Source organism: Cibotium barometz, chromosome 60, assembly GCF_041138505.1.
Source record: "Cibotium barometz isolate CiBa-2024 chromosome 60, ASM4113850v1, whole genome shotgun sequence".
NCBI classification, from domain to species: Eukaryota; Viridiplantae; Streptophyta; class Polypodiopsida; order Cyatheales; family Cibotiaceae; genus Cibotium; species Cibotium barometz.
In genome coordinates this window covers 16,128,798-16,151,515 of record NC_141105.1, presented here as the reverse complement: position 1 = coordinate 16,151,515, position 22,718 = coordinate 16,128,798, and the positions used below count along the sequence as shown (strand labels likewise).

At 40.2% G+C, this 22,718-nt stretch overlaps 1 protein-coding gene across 1 annotated transcript; it reads left to right on the top strand.

The window, feature by feature from the left end:
* The first annotated feature begins 326 nt into the window (after nt 1-326).
* On the top strand, nt 327-10,661 carry LOC147605049 (lysine-specific demethylase JMJ27-like). The gene is made up of 15 exons (XM_086793859.1): nt 327-673; nt 866-1,423; nt 2,529-2,683; nt 2,767-2,881; nt 3,017-3,140; nt 3,244-3,301; nt 3,463-4,165; nt 4,250-4,579; nt 4,679-4,936; nt 5,082-5,543; nt 5,631-5,703; nt 6,080-6,165; nt 6,356-6,475; nt 10,206-10,276; nt 10,364-10,661. Exons 1-15 carry the CDS (start codon nt 644-646, stop codon nt 10,443-10,445), a joined length of 3,225 nt encoding a protein of 1,074 aa, XP_086649985.1. The 5' UTR covers nt 327-643; the 3' UTR covers nt 10,446-10,661.
* The last annotated feature ends 12,057 nt before the right edge of the window (nt 10,662-22,718 follow it).

Here is a 22,718-nt window from a genome sequence, read left to right as displayed (position 1 = left end):
GAAATTATAACTAAAATACTGAAGGTTTTGATTTTTTTTTTCCCTGTGTGTTTACATGTCAAGGTGATGTTTGAACTCCAGCCATGTATGCATGTATATTTTCGACAATGGTGGATGCGTGGTAAGGTATGATACATAGCGAGACATGGGAATGATGGATTTTGCTGTAAGAACATTACGCTCGAACATTACGCTCAAAGATTTGGCTAATCTTGCGAGAAATTTTGGTAACCTGTGTGAGTGTGATTAACAAGCGATGCTCATCAATCCGTCCTGTCAGAAACCGAGATTGATGGTAATGAAGCTGCAGGTGAAGAGATAACCTTGGTTAAACGCATGGTGTGTGCCCGGTTCTCAGAATATGTAAGGAAAAACAGCAGTTTCTTTGCTCTTTTCTGTGAGAGAGGGAGACTTTACTCTCATCCCCATCGCCTCAGAGCCATATGGCCCTAACCCTAACCCTAACCCTAACCACAGAGTGCACAGCATCGTCATAGCTATCCCCATAACCTTGGCCATCAAAAGTCGCCTCTTTTTCTCCCGTCGGAACGGAGGTGACCTTACTTCTTTTACAGGGACAGAGCACACTGCCGCCATCGCCATAGCCTTCTTCAGCGATGGTTCACCTTCTTCAACTAGGCATATGAGGGCCGAGACCTCAAAGAAAAACAGGGTCTGTCCTCTCCACGGCGGTTTTCTTTGCGGTCTTCTCGTAGCCTGCAATTGCAAACCCTAGTTTTGCAGTTTCACGCCATTTGCTAACCCTAGTGCGTTGCTCAGCTGCTTTTTTGCTAGTATTTTGTTGCTCTGTGCATGGCTGTTCGATCAAAGATGGCTTGATGCCTTTCGAGGGTTGGTTCTGCAGGAAACAGAGATGAATCGAGGCAGGAAGGGAGGGGGGGGTAACAAGGTGGAGGAGGACATACCGGATGAACTCCGGTGCAAGCGATCAGACGGGAAGCAATGGAGGTGCAATGCACGGGCGATGGAGAACAAGACTCTTTGCGAGAAGCATTACAACCAAGCCAAGAAGAGGGCGGCAGGCGCAGCAGCAAATTCCTCGCCAAAGAAAAAGATGAAGACCAAAGAGGGTGCTGGCCCAGAAGTGTTGCTGCTCAGAGCTCCCCCTCCTCTTGCAGACACGAAGAGTAAGGTCTCTACCAGGTCCTTGCTGGATGCAGAGCCCAGACTCAAGCTTCCCAAAACACACAGTTCGCTACCCACCAGTGACTACCGGCACACCAGTGACTACAGGCATACCAGTGGCTACAGAGCCACCAATGACTACAGACACACCAGTGACTACAGACTGCCCAAAGACCCATCCACCAATGGCCGCCAGCGGTTCGTCAATGGATCTGCCAAGAAGATCGAAGATCATCGGAGAATCCATAGGTCTCCAGGAAGAGATTCTTACTTCAAGGTATGATTGGTTTTGCCTTTCTATTTCTTTCTTTCAGAAAGGAAGAGAAGAGGGAGGGGGGAGGGTGGTATATATCGGAGCTGTGACCCCTATCACAGCTCTTTAAACGCTTGAGTAACAAAGAGGTGACGATAAACAGAGAGGAAGCGTGGGGGGATGATGCAGACATTGGGGCACTGGTACAAGTGTTATTGCCTTGGTATGAGGGTTTTTAATTTGAAGGTTGTGGTAGGTTTTCTTATAAATCTTAGCATGTGCTTGTTTTGGCTTGGTAGGTTGTTAAGCCTTATGATCTCAATACCCTCTGTTTTGTTTTGCAAGTGAGGTGTTGGCGCGAAAATACCCTTTGTCAACGTTGCTCAGCATGCCTTTTTCTTCACGGCTTTCCATAGGTCTCATCTATTTAGTTTTCTCAGAATGCTCAGAACCCACTTGCTGGATTAGTGACCATTATGATTGAATACCCTGTTACTCTTACACATTTAGAACCTCTGCTTACACCTTGTTTGAAGTTTTTCCTTGAAACTTTCAGCATGATGTTGCTTGACATGCATTTTTTGTCTTCATAAGTCTTGCTCTGGACCCATATGCTTGTGCAGAGCCTGTTATTGATTGATATGTTTTTTGAAGGTCCTTTGTCTGTACTGGCTTGGCGCAGTGCTGAACAGATGCTGTGTGCCAAACACTCCTATTGCTCAAGCGTTTGCTTAATTGTATCAGCTCAGAGTATGAGGCCAGATATTTGTAGCGGCATGGTGTTTTGCTGAGCTGTATGATTGGATACTTTCTTTTGTCTAGGTATTTTAAAGCATCGTGGCAAGTAAATGCTTGTTGTGCAAGCCTATAGAGGGTGTTATTACTGGATATTAATCTTTTGAAGGCCTGCACGCACGTGCACAAGCGGTGGTTTTGGCTAGAAGGTTGCTCAGGACCCTTGCTTTTATTGCCCTTGTACGCTGCTATTTTATCCCACACGCAGTAGATTAACTAGTAACTACCTTAACTACCTTCTACGTTTAGGAAGTCTATGATGGTGCACCCTCCACTTCATGTCACGGGGCAATAGACTAAACAGCTTCTACTCTTTGTGTTTTTAAATTCTTAGGATGAGGCAGTGCACCCTCCAGACTTTTTTGCTGATGCAGAAAGAGAGCAGCAGAGCAACACGTGCCATCAGTGTCAAAGGAATGACAAGGGAGAATTCATACGCTGCCTGAAATGTGGGAATAAGCGCTACTGCTTACACTGCATTGCAAGATGGTAAGTGTATATGATATTCTGTGCCTTTGGGACTCCTTCGATTAGATGTATGTATATAATTTTAAATTGTTACAACTCTGCAGGTATCCAGAAATGTGTGAAGATGATCTCCGACAAGCCTGCCCTTATTGTCGTGGGAACTGCAACTGCAAAGCGTGTCTACGGATAGATGGGGCTAGATCTATTTTTACCGAAGTGGTAACCTTTTGAGTGTACGACTGTGCTTTGGCATACTATTGTGGTGAAGGAAAGCCATTATGTGGCTTGCTATGCAATGAAGTAAAGCTATGGAAAGCATCACTGCTTATGCTTGCTTATTTTCTGTTGTAGCAGCAACCGTTGAGTGACACCGACAAGGTCAAGTCTCTCAAGTATATGTTAACCTTCATACAACCTCTATTACAACAGCTGCATCAAGAGCAGTGCCAAGAAGTTGAACTTGACGTCAAGCTCAGAGGTATGCTTATGCCAAGGTCTTTAAGCTGCACCTTTACTTGCTCTTTAAGGTTTTTGGTGACTGGGTATAAAGCATTGGACTTGTCATCATTATCGCTTTCCAGGAGACACTAGCTCAAAGGTGGAAAGATCAAAACTTATGAAAGATGAGCGATTGTATTGGTGCGTTTTTTGGTCTTGTTTTTTTTGGGTTTTAATCCTCCTAGTTGATTGATGTTTGACAGTGGCTCTAGCATAAGCTGTCAATGCGGTTAGCAATCCTTTTTCTGCTTTGCTCATTGGTGGTTTGTGTCAATCTTCTACTTTGTCTGATTGTTTTGCAGTGACAACTGCAACACATCAATTGTGGACTTGTATAGAAGCTGCCTTGCTTGTGGTTATGATTTGTGCTTGACGTGCTGTTGGGAGCTTCGGCAGGGCCAACAACCCGGAGGTGAACAAGCTGGCTCAGCGGAGCAACCGTCTCATGTCAGGGCCAAGGGTTTAGGCAAGGCATCCCTTGGTGGGAGCCACTACAAGTTACCCGCTTGGTGTGTTAATGATGATGGCAGTATTCCGTGTCCGCCCGCAGAACGGGGCGGTTGCGGATCCAGTACGCTGGTCTTAAAGAGGATATTGAAGTCCAATTGGATAGCAAAGCTGGTGGCAGAGGTCAACCACCTGATGTCAGAAGACGAAAAACTGCCTCTTCTGTCGGATGCATTTTGTCCATGTCCTGTGTGCATTAGCAAAGTCAAATCAGATCTGGCTTCCACTTCTGACAACTCTGACAACTTCCTACGGCGGGCGGCTGCCAGAACTGACAGTAAAGACAACTATGTCTACTGTCCAACTGCTCAAGTCGTCAAAAAAGAGGGTTTAGATCATTTCCAGAAGCACTGGCTTCGAGGTGAGCCGGTTATCATCAGAAATGTGCTTGAAGATACCAAAGGGTTAAGCTGGGAGCCAGTGATTATGTGGCGTGCTGTCCGGGAGAGTATGAAAAGCAAGTCTGTGAAGGCTCTCGATTGTCTGGATTGGTGTCCGGTAATACTTCTAAGAAACACGTGATCTGTGCTATTCTAGTAGAGTTTTCGTATGTATGTGAATGCAAAGGCATGCCTTTTACAGGTAGAAATCAGTATAAACCAGTTTTTCAAAGGATACCAAGAAGGCCGGATGCACAAAAACGGTTGGCCAGAAATGTTGAAGCTGAACGATTGGCCCCCCGCTAATTTTTTAGAGGAAAGGCTTCCACGTCACGGGGCTGAATTCATTTGTGCTCTGCCTTTTCACGAGTACACCAATACAAGGCACGGAGTGCTGAATTTGGCGTCCAAAATTCCGGACGATTCTATAAGGCCTGATTTTGGCCCCAAAACCTACATTGAGTATGGCATGAGGGAGGAGCTTGGAAGGGGCGATCTGGTGACAAAGTTGCATTACAATATGTCTGATACGGTATCTCCATACGCCAATGTGTTGATCTTGTGACACACCAGGATCACGTTGTTTTACTGCACTACTGAGTTTCTTTGAAATATGTTTTTTTTCCCCAAGGTGAATGTGCTAATGCACACGACAGAGGTCAAGCTTACCAGCTGGCAAACAAGGAGGCTGAACAAGTTCCGGAAGTTGTACAAAGAGATGATGATGGCAGATCCATCTTCGGATGAAGCCACGTGTTCGGGAGATCACGATTGGCATCACTCCAGTGCGGGAGCGCGTGCATTTGACATGGTGGTGCGGTCGGAGAATGAAGTACTTGACACAGCTGATCCGTCAGTGCCTGTGTCTGATCCTTCACATGAAGACAAAGTAGGTGCTTTTTACCTTTTTTTTTCATAAGGCCCACATACCTAAAGATTTTAATTATGGTGTAATAATTTTACTTGTGTATTTGATTTGCATATATGTCCTCTTCATAGAAAAGTGCTTTACGCCTGGCTTTCTTTATATTCAGACTATCTCAAAGGCTTTGAATGGTGCAACCAGCGTGAAGGAAGAGAATGGCAGCCAACAAGATGTGGCAGCACTCAAGGAGGAAGTCAAAAAAGATGGTCTAGGCGGGTCTAACAATGGCTCCGATGAGCCTAACCTGGCAAAGGAAAGCCCTCCTCACTGTCAAGAAGAGTTGAGGACATCATCAGGGCAGGAGTCAAATCCAGATAAACCAATAGAAGGTGAAAGGGAAGAGCCCTCAACAGAAGGGAATGCAGAACAGCAGATTGTCACAACCCCTCAGAATGATGCAAGTACTGACAAAGGTAGCAGGCTTGAAAAACTGGGTGAAAGAAAGGAACACGACTCTTATGGAGGAGCGCTCTGGGATGTCTTCCGCCGACAAGATGTGTCAAAGCTCCAGGCCTATCTTTGGAGACACTTTCATGAGTTCAGGCATATCAATGAAGAGTTTGTGGACCATGTAAGGATGGTTGTTGTTGTGCCTAACTATTTGCAGTCTTTAAATGGAATTGTTGCCTTGAGAGTCTCTGGAATGGCTTCCTTGCAGATCACTCATCCGATTCATGATCAGACTTTTTATCTCACAGAAGAGCATAAGAAGAGGCTTAAAGATGAGTTTGGTGAGTTTAACAGTCTGTTGTGCTCATGAGAATTCATAAATATTAGAAATATAATTTGTGCATACACACATGCATGTGTACATGCAGGTGCATGCACGTGCGGGACACCTGGCTTATGAGCATGTATACTATGTACATACACATATATGCACATACATACATACATACACTGTACATAGTACATACACATACGCAAATAGTATTACACATACATATAGAATAAAGTGGTCCTTGTCATTGATTGATGGATGCAAGTCTTTTTTTCTTGGAGATGGATTGAATCTTTTGCCCTTTTTTCCTATGTGATGGCTTGAATCGTTTGCCTTTTTTTCCTCCATGATGGTTGACATAGTTTTTAAACTCTTCTTGTTGGTAGGAGTTGAACCCTGGACATTTGAACAGCATATGGGAGAAGCTGTGCTTATTCCGGCAGGTTGCCCGCATCAAGTCAGAAATCTGAAGGTAAAGAAAGTTCGCAAAAAGGTACTGATGCATAGATATATGTAAAAAGATAAGCATGCACAAATTTACATAAAAAATACATGCGTATGTTTTACTTTAGGTACGACTCCAAGAGCCTTGGGTATTGACTTTGTAGTGTTTTTCTTTGTGTTTGTTTTTTGACCAATGGTTCTTATTTTTATTGGTGCAGTCTTGTATTAAGGTTGCATTGGACTTTGTTTCACCTGAAAACCTACAAGATTGCATCCGCCTAACTGAGGAGTTCCGCTTACTTCCAAAAGAGCATCACGCAAAGGAGGATAAGCTTGAGGTTTGATTCCCTGTTCTAGAATTAATTTTTTTTTGCATCAGGTTCTGGTTGCCTCTCTTACGTACACGTACCATTAAATGTCACAGGGAGTAGCTGCTGCCCAGTTTTGCCGAGAATTAGTGGGCAGTCTAGATTACTTTAGAAGCCCCTCCCCCCCCCCCCCCCCCAAAAAAAAAAAAACAGAAAAAAAAACAAAAACAAAACAAAAACCTTACCCTGTTACAATCACATATTTTAGAACCGTGCTAGGTTAGCTGTATCCAATTTGAGATCAATGACCGCTATAGATTTTGGCTAGTGACTCACCTCCTAGTCATAGGTTCAGCCTAGACTGCACGCCTTAGTGTCCCATATCACCAAGTTGCCTGCCCGCCTAGAGTTACTCTTGGCCTTTAGGTCCAATGGGCCTGCAAGATGTCTGTAATGCAAGAATTGCTCACAATAATCGTAATAGAAAGAAGCACAAATAATCAAGTAGGCATGCTCAATCAGATGGCCAACATACACTAAGAATACACCTTGTCATCCGTTGAAGTTTATGCAAAGATTTAAATCTATTACAATCCCCTAGATACTAGTGCTTCCAAGCACTAACCACCTAACATGTCAGGTTTTGATAGGGCAAAGTAATACATGAACCTTTGCTAATACTCTAACCAAGAAATGTAAACTGTCCTTTGGGAGCTCTTCCCTCAATAGTCGCAGGGATGCAACAAAGGTATACTGAATGCTTCTCTCATAGTACTGACACGTGCTGCACAACCACTTGGTTGGGGTTGCAACAGGGATCCAGAAGCAAACTATACGATGCTTGCTACCTATAGAACCATGGATCATCACTTTTGTAGAAGATTAAGCCACAAGCAAATGTAAGCCTATGTCTTATTTGATGACAATACAAGTATAAAGCATATTGGCCATTCATGCACCACAAGGCTATGAATTGGCTAAAATAGCCCGCACAAAAAGCATCATACTTCCTTAGAATGCTCAACATAAAATCTTAAACATAAAGTAACACTTTACCTTCCATAGGCTACACAAAACAGGCATAGCATGTATACAAGTATAACTAGTTGTTCTCGTTGAAGTTGCTAATTCATATGCACAACCAAATATGGATTTGATTCAAGGCTTGTATACATGTCCTCTACAGTATGCAGACGTTAGTGGGGATGTCGTAGTATCTAGTCCATTCTATGCATAATGGAGTTGATAGTTATATAGTCTTGTGGGTTGACTACCATGAGTATATAACATGCACGTTCCTAAAAGGTGAATTTGGGCATGTTCTTGGATTCATCTAGGTATATATATACATGTCCTCTACAACATGCAGACTCCACGGTGGCGCCTACTCATCACACATTAATCTGTCATGCCATGCGCCATTTGTAAGGTCCTCGTAGCCTACTCATCACACATTAATCTGTCATGCCATGCGCCATTAATCAATGTGTGAGCAAAGGGATTTATCCCACATTGATGTACAAGCCCAAGAGTGTGCCTCCTCATATTTTTCTAAATTTTTTTTGGGAGGTAATGATCTTGTTTTTGCTTGTCTATGGCTGTTTGAGCTTCCTTTGTACTATGATGCTTCCCTTCTTTTTAAAATACTCCATATCTCGAAATTGGAAATACCTAAGGTTGTAAGTGTTTTTTAAAACACTGCATTTTATCGTACGATAAGATTTTTATACATATCATACCGTGTTTTCTCATATGGTATTGTATCGTATGGTATCGTGCCTGACAAATATGCACATAGCCCTTTGTGAGCACTTGTATGGCCTATGTATAGCCCTTCAGGCTACATGCACTCTCCATACAATCTACTCACAGACTTGTGCATCTCTTTCACAGTATGCTAGGGTCTGAGAACTCAGACACGCCTATGTCCTAGATAGAAGATTGGCCATGGCTACTTGCAACTCACAAAAAACAGCAACCATACATGAATTGCCCCGTCTACTATGCATAGCAACAAAAAAACCTGTTTCTAGCTTTCGAAACGTCGAAACTTCTAAACGGTTTTTAAAAACCTTCTAGTATGGCAATTTCGCCGAAATTTCAGGTTTGGTTTTTCCTCTCACCCCTCCCCTCGGGGCCCGATTTTTTGGGGTGATTTTTTTTACATTTGTTTTTCTTCCATATCCTCATCACCTTCCTTCCTTGTTCTTCTCCTGCCTCCCTCCTTCCCTTTTCCATCTTCTGCTATTTCTTTCACCTTTACTCCTCCTTCCTTCATTCTCTTCTTCTCTCTTCTTGTTCTCCCTTTGCCTGACAAATATGCACATAGCCCTTTGTGAGCACTTGTATGGCCTATGTATAGCCCTTCAGGCTACATGCACTCTCCATACAATCTACTCACAGACTTGTGCATCTCTTTCACAGTATGCTAGGGTCTGAGAACTCAGACACGCCTATGTCCTAGACAGAAGATTGGCCATGGCTACTTGCAACTCACAAAAAACAGCAACCATACATGAATTGCCCCGTCTACTATGCATAGCAACAAAAAAACCTGTTTCTAGCTTTCGAAACGTCGAAACTTCTAAACGGTTTTTAAAAACCTTCTAGTATGGCAATTTCGCCAAAATTTCAGGTTTGGTTTTTCCTCTCACCCCTCCCCCCGGGGCCCGATTTTTTGGGGATTTTTTTTTTTACATTTGTTTTTCTTCCATATCCTCATCACCTTCCTTCCTTGTTCTTCTCATGCCTCCCTCCTTCCCTTTTCCATCTTCTGCCATTTCTTTCACCTTTACTCCTCCTTCCTTCATTCTCCTTCTCTCTTCTTGTTCTCCCTTTCTCTTCTTCTCCTCTCTTCTTTCCCCTTTTTCTTCATACACCATCCTTCAATGTCTTAAATCTTTCCCCTTTTTCTTCACACACCATCCTTCAATGTCTCAAACTTTCTCTTCTTCAATTTCTTAAGAGTCCTTGATTGAGCCACTTGTGGCATCTAATCAAGCAAAATTGCCATAATGCTTGACCAATATAAGGTGGTTCCCCGAGATGTGTGAGAAGACACCATTTTTTCATCATTACACTATGTTTTTAGATGGCCACTATAGTATTCATACTTTATGAAATTATTAATTTTTCGAAACCTCGCGGTTTCTTAGCTGAGGGACGAAACCTTTTGAAACAAAACCCGAAAAACCTCAAAACGAAAAAAACCTCAGAACGTTTCTTGTGACTATGCTACGATGCGATCAAGGTTAGATATCATTGCTTATTCTGGAATTTCTTTGGGCATGTATCACTTTGTGCAATCCATTTTCTTCTCGAGTTGAGCCACCTACTGGCGCAAGGATAATGGTCATACATCCTAGGCTCGAAAGCAGGTGTTATCGAACCACTAGCAGGTAGATAGAGGTTCCCATGATTTAAACTTGGGAGTTGACATGCTGTTGTTTCCTTGATCCAGAGGAATTTGTTGCTGAGGCTCATTAATTATTTCTATGAGGAGCTCTTATTCATGGATGTGCACCAAGTCTCTGACGTTGCTATGTTCATTTGTGATCATGTTCTTACCCCGCCCTTGACAGTTGATAGTTATATTTTCAACGATTACTGAGTGTTATTCTGTTGCCATTTTTGCTTTGTTCATCACATGCGCAGAAAAATGTATGCATAATGCTGGACTGTATAGACCCTAGTGGACCTGTGTTGGAAGTCATTGGATGGTTCTAGTTTATTCACACTTCTTATGTTCTTTGTTTACCAGGCAAGGAAACTGATATTGTATGCCGCAAACCGAGCAGTGAAGGATATCAAGTATTTGACGTCAGCCGGAAGGTGACATTTCATACTCATTTGGAGTGTCTTCTGTATGGCATTTAAGTTCCAAATTCAATTTTTGATTTGTTCCTTTTTGAAAAGCAGTGGAGATCTGCGAGTTGAGATGGGTAATATAAATATGTCAGCTCTAGAAGACACACACAAGTTTAATCGGAGATCCGAGTGAGGATAGATGACCCTTTGTTTTTTTATCGTAATGTATCCAATAGAAAGCCGTTCCTTTGTTACTTTCAACTGAGAAAATAGGAAGTAGGTCGGTCAGTCTTCAGGCTTTACTAGAGCTGTAAAGCACTCTGGCTTGTGTAATGTGCAACATGATCGAGCTTAGCTGCTTTGCAGAGTTGCTCTCATAGAGTAAATATAAGCTCACTCTTTTTGATCAGTTGAGCTGTCTGATTGTTATTCATGTCTAGGCTCTGTTCTTCCTCTTAAGTAAATGGTATTTTTTATTCATTGCTTATTTGAAACCCCCCACAGTGCTTTGTAAGCCTTCCATTGATTCCATGGATGCTGTGTACTTCACTTCTTTATAAATTTTCAATGGTTGCATGTAGACTAGAGGGGATTAGGAAATTTGATAGAGAGAACATGCACTTGTTAGAGTGTACATTTGGTAAGGATTTGAGCTTTCAAAGTCTCACAAAAGGTTTCGAACTATTAACATGCACTTGTTAGAGTGTACATTTGGTAAGGATTTGAGCTTTCAAAGTCTCACAAAAGGTTTCGAACTATTAACAAAAGCTAGGCTCTAATGTACTCACCCAAGGCTTTAAAGCCTTGTTTGTCCCAACTTGCAAGGGGCATGCCCAAATTAAGATATTGTATCGAGAAAAGCCTTATTTGTAGTTCTTTAACTTATGCAAACCTGCGAAATCATAAGCTCAAGCATAACACGTAAGGATTTTTATGCCTGCTGCCACTTTAATACAACTAAAAATCTGATGGCATGGTGCTAAACTGCTCTCGTACATTCCTCCTAATTAGGTCGTGTCCCATGTGGCCAAAATCAATTTTGAATAAGAATGGGCCTATATGTTATACACATGAAGGCTTCCTGTCGTTATATGGCTGTTTAGGAAACATTTTGATATGTTTTTCATATGAAAGGTTTCTATTGTGTGTATGCTTGTGATGAGAAAATGTTTCGACAAGAAGTATCGATAACTTGTAAAGGCCAAATGTTTCAAATTTTAGAATAAATTTGGCTGTACTTTTAGGGATACTTAAACGCTTCTTTATGACTGTCTTCGGTACTTGAATCTTCTTACATTGTCTGATGCGCTCCTTTCCTAGGCCTGGAAGATAGCCTTCCAAATAATCTCTAGCTATTTTTGAAACCTGGTTCCAAATGCTTGGCTCTTTGTTTGCATTGTGTTGGTATTAAAACTGCTAAATTAAAAAAGTGTACGGGTCTTACTGACTCATGCTTTCAGTGAAAGTTGCAATTTTAAATTGCAAGATAATCTAAATTAAGCTCTGTTGGGTTGTGAATTTCCTCGAAACCAATTTTGCATGCTAAGATATTGGTAAAGCTAGTGCTGTACTTTATAATTTTGAGCACTAGCCAATATTGGTTGGTGTTACTAGCCACTTTTTCCTCTGATTTAAGCCCCCTAGTTGTCACTGTCATCTGTCATGTGGTGTGAGATTTAAATTCTAACCGATTATTGTTGTTTATGATGTCAGACGGCATGTGCTATGTATTATGCTCTTATATACATGAAAGATTACATACAGATCATATATTACTAACTTCTCTCTCTCTCTCTCTCTCTCTCTCACACTCTCTCTCTCTCTCTCTCTCTCTCTCTTGGTCCAAGGCAAAGCTTGTGTCTATGCTATTTGTTATGATTATGCATGTGCGTTATGTGGTGTGTACCTCGTTGGATTGTGCTTTAAATCACCTTACAGCTTTCAACTTGACTAGAAATGGAATGATGACTTGACCTTGTCCATAAGGAATCTGGTCTTGGATTTGTAAACTCTTGAATGGTGGTGAGATGATGTAAGAAAGGATTGATGTGAATGTTTGAGATTAAGATATCAAATGAGATGATGTTAGAAGGATTGATGTGAGTGTTTGAGGTTAAAATATCAAACGTACGTGATCTCTTGCATGAATGATGGCACTAATAAGGGGTTTACCATCAATATGTAGGTAGTTATGCAAGGACCTTAAAAAAGGAGACCCAAAGCACGCAGGATTGAAATCTAACCCTACACAATAAGTTAGGCAATCAGCCTCTAGCTCCCCCTTCTCTTTGTAGTTTGTGGATCTGCATTCATTCTAAGGACCCCAAGCCTTACTCCTCTTACTTCTAGAATTCTCACTCATCGTTACAGTTCCAGACCCCATTCGTTGTTACATTTTTTGGATTCCTTCATCCTTGCTTCACCTCCCACCTTTCATTGCCATCAAATACCCATCCAAAATACTTGAGATGTTGATCTATGTTTTAAGTGTGATGTGCAAGAAATAGTGCTGAACATGCAGGCGTTGGGCTATTAGCCAACATAACCTCATCACCAAGCATCACTAATTTTATAGCCATGACCAATAAGGTGAAAGAATTCGAAGGAAAGGAGAACAAGATCAATAACCAATACAATGACTCAGAGATGTAGCGACTTTAGAGAGACTTCTCAAGAACTCACAGAAAAAATAGCTTTAGAGAAGATATAAAAGAGAGGAAATTTTATGCAGATCTGTAAAGGTGTTGTCTAGAGTTTCAAGTTTGCACATTGGCTTTATAGTACAAAAAAGGCCACTATATGCAATATGTCTCTTGCAAAGGGAGGTGGTGCACTGATAGCATGGGCTTTTCAATAATGAGAATCAGAGGAGAAGACAAAAGGAGTTGAGTGGGAAAATTCCATGTAACTTATTCCAAGTAACTTCAACCACTGTGAGTCAAAATTATTGTGTTATATCTATGGCTTACAAAATTCCCATCTTTCTCTATTCATAAAAAGCTTCAAAGTTAAGAGGAGATTCATGTGTGGAGCCTTTTTAAGTAAAAAATGCTTCAAAAATTGCCTAAATTCATCCGAATTCAGCTCGACTTAAACTGAACAAATTTTCAGCGTCCCACATCTTTTTTATGTAGAATTTACAACAAATCAAAATTTACAAAATTGGTCACACTGTTTGCTCTTTAGAAGCTCAATTCTCTTCTAGCACACTCGATATTTTCCCACCCAAACGACGTTTAATGCTTCATGACTACTTTAAGATAAATTGGAGATTGTGTTGGGATGGCTACATCACTCTTCTATTTTGCCATGGGGTCACGTAAAATTCATAATCATTATCACAAGTGGGATCTCCTATAAGTATTTCTGAACTTTTGATATTTCTCTTTATTTCTCATCATTTATGGCTAGTTTTCCTACACCCCCGTCTATTCAAGAGCAACTTACTGCTTTGCAAGCACAATTCGTCAATGAACGCACTCATAGACTTGCATTAGAAGACCAATTGAAATGTCAAAAATGGTGTATGCATGATTTTGATAGCGATAGTGTGATGAGGATTCTGTTTGTCAAGCTGTCAAAGCAAACTCTTAATGCTCAAATGGCTTGGAAAGAATCTCGCATTAGTTTGCAAGGCTTTCTCTTTCTTAAATTTTGATGGAAGGAAGGACGCATGCACTATTTTAGCTTGGCTTAGCCAGTTTGATGACTATTTTTCGAGAGAAAACTTTCAAGAAAGACAAGGTCAAGCGCTGCATATCATTTGATTCAGAATGCCGCTTTATGGTGGAATGCTACCAAGAATGGGGGATATAAACCTTGTACTTGGGAGGATTTTCAAAATGAAATTAAGAGACACTTTCTACCTTCTTAGTACAAAGCCAAAGCCCAGCTGTGGGACAGTCTTAAACAGTTGAAAGGGGAGGATGTCCAAACTTACATTGAAATTTTTTGGAATGCCCATATTCAAATGTAGTCCATTGAAAAAGTGCATGAAAGGAAGATTAAAAAAAAGGAAGTTTTTTTTCAGGGTTGGATCCAAAGATTAGAGCGAAGGTCAACATGTTTCATCCTCATACTCTTGCATCTGCTAAATCTCTTTGAATTATGAAAATAAAAATGGTGTGCTAAGGTTCCCACAGGAGAATCGTACTTCTGAATTCTCCAAAGCTTCGATATATTCTAGTGGTTTTGACAGGCATTCTTCATTCAAATGACCTTTTTACAAGGGTCAAGATTAAAGGAACCAACAATAAAGTAAATATTGGCAACAACAATGGAGAAAGTGGAGAACCAAAGAAGACAAATGTTCCAGATTCGGCAAATTGAGACGAAAAAGCGAAGAACATCCGATGTTACACTTGCCATAAAAAATGACACTATTCTGATAAGTGTCCAAGGCAACAACAAGAAGCCAATTGCTCAAGAGTCTGATGGTAACAAGTTCAATGGTAAATCTAATCAAGAAGGTACTCTCCTAACCTTGATCCTCATTCCTTTTCACCACACACTTGCTTTAAATAAAAGGAAAAATTCAAGATAAAGAAATAAAAACCTTGCATGACGATGGTAGTATACATGATTTTATTTCTGAACGTCTTGCACATGCTCTTCATCTTGACATGATTCCTTTTCATTTTAAAGTACAGGCTGCTTTTAAAAATAGAAAGTATAATTGCACTAAGAAAGTGAAGAATCTTACTTTGTCTATTGCATAAATTTTTTGATGAATGTACTTTCTTAGTAGCACCTTTGCATGGTATTGACATGATTTTTGGAATTCCTTTTTGACATCAGTACACACCATATATTGATTATGCAAAGCACACAATGTCTTTTATGCATCGTGGTAAGAATGTTTATTTACAAGGAAATTTTGAAAGCAAGGGTCAACCACTTTTGAGTCATATTCAGGAAAAAAGGGCATTGAGGAAGAGGGACAAAACTTTCTTAATTTTGGTTAACCAGCTTAGCGGTGCTGAAGAATCACCTCCTAGGGATACCTCACATGATTCCTTTCTTTCTAAGTTTTTTGATTCTTTTCTCAATGAGTTACCTCTTGGATTACCTAGTGCGTCCTGAGAGGATCATCAAATAGATATTATTCCTGGAAGTGCACCACCTTTTTGTAGAGCACCTTATAGAGTTAACCCTCTTGGGAAAAGAGAAATTCAAACTCAAATCGAGGATTTGCTTTCTCGAGGACTTATTAAATAGTTCACCATATGGAGCACCAATCCTTATAAAGAAGAAAAATGGTACTTATCATATGTGTGTAGACTACAAGGCTCTCAACAAGAATATTGTCAAGAATAGGTTTTCAATTCATAGAATTGATGGTCTACTCAACAAATTAAGGGGAGCCAGCGTCCTTAGTAAAATTGACCTTAAATACGGATATCATCAAGTAAGAATGGCCAACCATGATATCTAGAAAACTGCTTTTAGAACTCAGACTGGTTACTTTGAGTTTTTAGTGATGCCATTTGATCTTACTAATGCTCCCGCAACTTTTAACCATACGATGAATATAAGTTTTCTTGGCCATCAAAACTTTGTAGTTGTAAGTTTGAAAAAGAGCACCAAAAGCACTTGGAAATTGTATTTAATTTGCTCAAGGAAAATGAACTTTACCTTAATCCTAAAAAGAGTAGCTTCTTCCAGAGTCCTGTCATTAAGTTAGCTCATTTTTTATCGTCCTTTTTAAATTACTTACAAAATCAAGGACCTAGCATATTGGCTTTCACTTCCTTCTCATTGGAGAATTCACAATTATTTCCATATTTTTGAGACCTTATAATGGACCACTTCCTACACATCCTATGTATGAGGAAGCACCTATTCTTGTTGACCAGGTATAAAACCTAAAGCTATTATTGACCCCCATGAGAACACTACCACTTGCACATCTCGACCTCATCGAATCTTACTTTCAAACACAGGTCAATTGATATGATGCAATTGAGGACACTTGCTATCCCCCCAGGCATGAGGGATGTTACAGTTTGTCCGTCCAGAGCTCTCATGCATTTGGTAGAGCCCTCTATGCATGCATAGAGGTCATAGAGAGAAATGCATAGAGCTCATAATAGAGAGCCCTATATATGCATATAGAGCACTCTATGCATGATAGGCTCTATCCATAAGCTAGATCCCTCTATGCATGCATAGAGAAATCTCGTAGAGCCCTATGTATGCATAAAGAGAACTCTATACATACAGAGAGCTCTATCCCTAGAAGGTCATGCATAGAGGGATTTACCTTATGGATAGATCTCTATTGCATGCATAGAGAACTCTCTAGATGCATGCGTAGAGAGCACTCTATGCATGCATAGAGCTCATAGAGAGTCCTACACATGCATAGAGCCCAAAGAGATCTCTATGCATGCGTAGAGAGCTCTATCCATAAGGTAGATCCCTCTATGCATGCATAGAGCTAATATAGGGTTCTAATGCATGTTAAGAAAAGGTTACTCCCATAGCACCCACCGAGGGTGTGACATAAAAAAATAGCACGTTGGGTTGAAAGCTTACCGTAAGAGAATGGAGAGGGAGAGTAGAGGCTGCACAAGATAGATCGAAAACTACACATCAAAGAAAATGAGTTATATGAAAATAAATATGAATAAGAGAGCTCTATCCATAATGTAGAGCCCTTATAGAGCCCTATGCATGCATAAAGAGCTCTATGTAGAGCCCTTATATAGCTCATAGAGAGCCCTATGCGCATAGAGAGCTCTATGTAAAAGGTAATAGCCTTTATGTAAATGCATATATCTCTCTCATTTATTTGGTAGAGCCCTCTATGCATTTGCAGGACTCTACCTTATGCATAGATAGCTCTATGTATAATGTAAGAGCCCTCTTATGCAAATGCCATAGATCTCTCATGAATTTGGTAGAGCCCTCAATGCATTTGCAGAAGGACTCTACCTTATGCATAGATAGCTCTATGTATAATGTAAGAGCCCTCTTATGCAAATGCCATAGATCTCTCATGAATTTGGTAGAGCCCTTATGCAAATGAATAGAGCTCTCATGCATTTTTAAGAGCCATTTATACATGTATAGAGCTCATGAGAGCCTAATGCAAATGCATAGGGCTCTCTATGCATGCATAGAGCTCATAGTAGAGAGCTAATGATGCAAATGCATAGGGCTAGCCCTATGCATGCATAGGGCATACTCTTTGCATGCATAGAGCTCATAGTAGAGAGCTCTCATGCATGTGGATAAAAAAGTACTCCCATAACACATGGGGGTGTGGCATTAAAGAAAAGAGCATTGGGTTTAGAGCTTACCGGCGTGTAAGAGAATGGAGAGGGACAATAGAGACCACATAAGATAGATGGAAGATCTACACATCAAAGAATTATGAGTTATATGAAAAAAATATATACATAAGAGAGCTTATGAGAGCTCATGCATAGCTCATGAGAGGTTAGAGAACTCTCTTTTCATGTTTGCATAGCTCTCATTATGCATATAAGAGAGCTCCTATTGTATAGCTCATGCATAAAAGAGCTCTCTTTATGCATAGCTCATGAAAAAAAGGAGCTCATAAAAGCTCTCTTTTATGTATAGCTCATGCATAAAAGAGCTCTCTTTATACTCTATTCATGCCCAACCAAAGGAATAGATAATTATACTCTATTCATGCCCAACCAAAGGAATAGATAATTATACTCTATGCATATACTCTATTCATGCCCAACCAAAGGAATAGATAATTATACTCTGCATATACTCTCTTTTATGCATAGCTCATGTAGAAAAGAGATCTCTTCATACTCTATATAGCATTATAATCTATGCATAGAGTATAAAGTAGAGAGATCATGCACAAAGCATTGGGAAAACATGTGTGCATACCTAAACCCTAAACATGGAATTAAAAAAAAATAAAACCATAAAACAAGAGCATTGGGTTAAAGGTTGGATATTACCTCAATAGGTAGCTAAGGAGAGTATGTCCTAAAGAGTCTTAGAATTAGTACAAAACCAAACAAACAAAAAATAATATTAAATCTATAAAGATAGAAGGATTGGAGAGGAGGAATGGATTACATAGAAAATCAATAGAGAGAGGGATTCGAGAGAGGAAGAATGAAAAAGAACATAGAAAATACAAACATTTTGAATGAAAAACCTAGAAGGGAGAAGACATATACCTTGTGATTGAGAGCACTATGCTTTTGGAAGAGACACATGCCTTGTAATTAAGAGCATGTCCTAAAGTGTCTTGACATTTAAAAAAACCAAACACACAAAAAAATTATTAAATGGAGAAATGCAAACATTTTGAATGAAAAACCTAGAAGGAGGAGATGCATACCTTGTGATTGAGAGCACTATACTTGTGGAAGAGTAAGGAGAGAAGAAGATGAATGAGATAAAGGAAGAGGGAAAGGTAGGTAGGTCATCCAACGAGGATATTGCAACACATCGTAGCTTGGGCAATAGAATCTAATTTTTCCCCGATCAACGTGGCTATTCGCATGGCTATTTGTGCGGCTATAAATGGGGCTATACACACAATAGAGCTACTTTGGTAGTAGCCATGTGTATAGGCTACATGTATCATTCCCCTCAAATAAATTTAAGTAATAACTTATTTGTTCTTGTGATGAAGCAAGTGTGAATCCTTCCTCTTTAGCTTTATAGATTAAACGATGGCATGCGGCCTACTACTTTAGATAAACTTCAACTCTTTCAAAAATAATGTTGGCAATTGTATTCTAAATTTCACAACAATGGTTTCACATCTTCTAAATTATATTGCATAATAACTATACGTAAGTACATTGGGTTGTCAAGTCTTCACACAAAAACACCAAGTTTCCCTATCAATCTTTGATCATGTTGGCCTAGATCTACACTTTGCAAGCATTACCTATATAATGGGTAGCTCTCATATTGATTGGTAGAAACTTTTTTCATTTTACACCCTTAATGAATAAGCTTTTAAGTTTACCTATCAATCTTTGGTCATGTTGGCCTAGATCTACACTTTGCAAGCATTACCTATATAATGGGTAGCTCTCATATTGATTGGTAGAAACTTTTTTCATTTTACACCCTTAATGAATAAGCTTTTAAGATATAGGTAGTTGAATATACTCTTTTGAACTGGATATTTGTGGATAAAATGCTTGCATCATTACTTTTTACACTCAGAATATTATCACTTTCTCATTGGTAATCTTTTCTCACTACTTGGTGGGGGCTAGTGCTACCAAATAAGTGGTGGCCTATCACACCTAACTTTCTCCTTAGGTAATGGGATGGACTGTGTGTGTGTGTGTGTGTGTGTGTGTGTGTGTGTGTGTGTGTGTGTGTGTGTGTGTGTGTGTGTGTGTGTTCATTTTAACTCTATATACTCAAATGAGGTAACCTACATGATAGTGAAGTCTTGTAAGATATATGTGCACACACTCTCCTTCGCATTAAAGTGTTAACTAATTAAACACACATAAACATCATCCTTAGTATTTTTATGTAGCTATCTCTATTGTTTCTCCTACCTTTATCTAGCAAGCCACATATTGTGTTCCTCACGTCTCTTTAATTCATAAGCTCCAAAATTGGAAAGAGGAGTTGGTTGTGTTCCTCACATCTCTAATTCATAAATCCAAAATTGTAATATAAGAAGGAGCTAGCATGTGGCTAGCTAAGCTTGAACATGCAAGGCAACAAAACTGTAAATCTTTGAAGACCTTGGAGTACTTCAAGTCCAAGTTTCCCTTTACTAAATATAACATTATTGCCTTAATGTTATTATTGGGGTTTTGTCAATTAATTAAGCATTTTGGTAATGACATATTTGACTAAGCATGTGGATAATCAAATTGTTACCCATGCTCTTAAAGCTTTCTAATGACCTTGTTTTTCCTCCTCCTCCTCTCTCTCTCTCTCTCTCTCTCTCTCTCTCTCTCTCTCTCTCTCTCTCTCTCTCTCTCTCTCTCTCTCTCTCTCTCTCGGCTCTTTAAAAGATCATCTTCTCAATTGTGGTTCTTATGTAATACCTTTCCTAATTTAAAACACTAAGGTAGTGCACCGCATAGTATGCTAACTAGTCACTAGATCTCATACATCATAGGGATGCATGAAACATCATACCAAGAGATAGACTTGTCCCATGATACTTTTAAGAGTATTATTACAAATTTCTTCAGTCATCATTCATCCACATTATAGACCACCACTGCCCACACTAGTCGCGAGACTTCTCAGAGTATTATTACAAATTACTTCAATCATCATTCATCCACATTATAGACCACCACCCACACTAGCTATCCGATCCTCTATTCTAGAGGAGTCTTTGTGCTCAGTGATAGAACTCAATCTATATTGCGGGCCAGACATCCTCAACCTAGAGCATCAAGACCCTCAAGATGTGGATCCAAGAGCTTCTTTCATGCAATGACATGCTTCGACCACAAAGGCCTGATATTCTCTTTGCCATCAAATCCATTTGTGTGATGAGGACATCATTTTTAGATGATCATGGCTAGTTTCTCATGTACATGGTCACATACTGATATCATACTTGTATACACTAGTGATAGTTGATCATGGCTAATTTCCCCTACACCATAGGGTCACATGCTGATATTATATCTGTATACACTAGTGATAGTCATTTTCATTTTTATCAACTATTGTTTTTGTGGCAGCTAAGTATATCCATGGTATCATTGTATCACTTATGGTCTCATAGACCCTTTGATATTATATTTGTATACACTAGTGATAGTCATTTTCATTTTTATGAGCTATTGTTTATATGGCTAAGTATATCCATTTGATCATTGTATCGCTTATGGTCTCATAGATCCTTGGGTCTTTTAAAGACATTAGTATTGCTCTCTCTCTCTCTCTCTCTCTCTCTCTCTCTCTCTCTCTACTTAGTCTAGACTCTAGACTAAGTAGAGAGAGAGAAGGATAGAAAGAGAGAGAGATCTACTTAGTCTAGAGTCTAGACTAAGTAGAGAGAGAGAGAGAGAGAGAGAGAGAGAGAGAGAGAGAGAGAGAGAGAGAGAGAGAGAGAGAGAGAGAGAGAGAGAGAGAGAGAGTCTCTCTCTCTCTCTCCGCTTAGTCTAGACTCTCTCAATCTCTCTCTACTAAATCTAGACTCTAGACTAAGTAGAAAGAGACTCCGCTTAGTCTAGACTCTCTCGATCTCTCTCTACTAAATCTAGACTCTAGATTAAGTAGAGAGAGAGAGAGAGAGAGAGAGAGAGAGAGAGAGAGAGAGAGAGAGAATCTCTCTCTCTCTCTCTCTCTCTCTCTCTCTCTTCTCAATTTAGAGTATAGACTTAGTCTAGAGTCTATCTCTCTCTCTCTCTCTCTCTAGAGAGAGATAAACTCTAGACTACGTAGAGAGAGATAGACTCTAGACTAAGTAGAGAGAGAGAGAGAGAGAGAGAGAGAGAGAGAGAGAGAGAGAGAGAGAGAGAGAGAGAGAGAGAGTCTCTCTCTATCTCTCTCTATACGAGGTCTAAAATCTACACAGAGAGAGAGAGAGAGAGAGAGAGAGAGAGAGAGAGAGAGAGAGAGAGAGAGAGAGTCTCTGTCTCTCTCTCTCTCTCTCTCTCTCTCTCAGTCTAGAATCTAGACTGAGAGAGAGAGAGTCTCTCTCTCTCTCTCTCTCTCTCTAGAATCTAGACTGAGAGAGAGAGAGTCTCTCTCTCTCTCTCTCTCTCTCTCTCTCTCAGTCTAGAATCTAGAGAGAGAGAGAGAGAGAGAGAGAGAGAGAGAATCTAGAGAGAGAGACTCTCTCTCTCTCTCTCTCAGTCTAGAATCTAGACTAAGAGAAAGAGAGAGAGAGAATCTAGAGAGACTCTCTCTCTCTCTCTTTCTCCCTCCGCTTAGTCTAGACTCTCTCGATCTCTCTGTACTAAATATAGACTCTAGACTAAGTAGAAAGAGAGAGATAGAGAGAGAGAGAGAGACTCTCTCTCTCTCTACTTAGTCTAGATCTAGACTCTAGACTAAGTAGAAAGAGAGATAGAGAGAGAGAGAGACTCTCTCTCTCTACTTAGTCTAGAGTCTCTCTCTCTCTCTCTCTCTCTCTCTAGAGAGGGATAGACTCTAGACTATGTAGAGAGAGATAGACTCTAGACTAAGTAGAGAGAGAGAGAGAGAGAGAGAGAGAGAGTCTCTCTCTATCTCTCTCTATACGAGGTCTAGAATCTAGAGAGAGAGAGAGAGAGAGAGAGAGAGAGTCTCCCTCTCTCTCTCTCTCTCTCTCTCTCTCTTTCTACTTAGTTGAGTATAGACTTAGTAGAGGGAGAGAGAGAGAGAGAGTCTCCCTCTCTCTCTCTCTATCTCTCTTTCTACTTAGTTGAGTATAGACTTAGTAGAGGGAGAGAGAGAGAGAGAGAGAGAGAGAGAGAGAGAGAGAGAGAGAGAGAGAGAGAGAGAGAGACTCTCTCTCTCTCTCTCTCTCTCTCTCTCT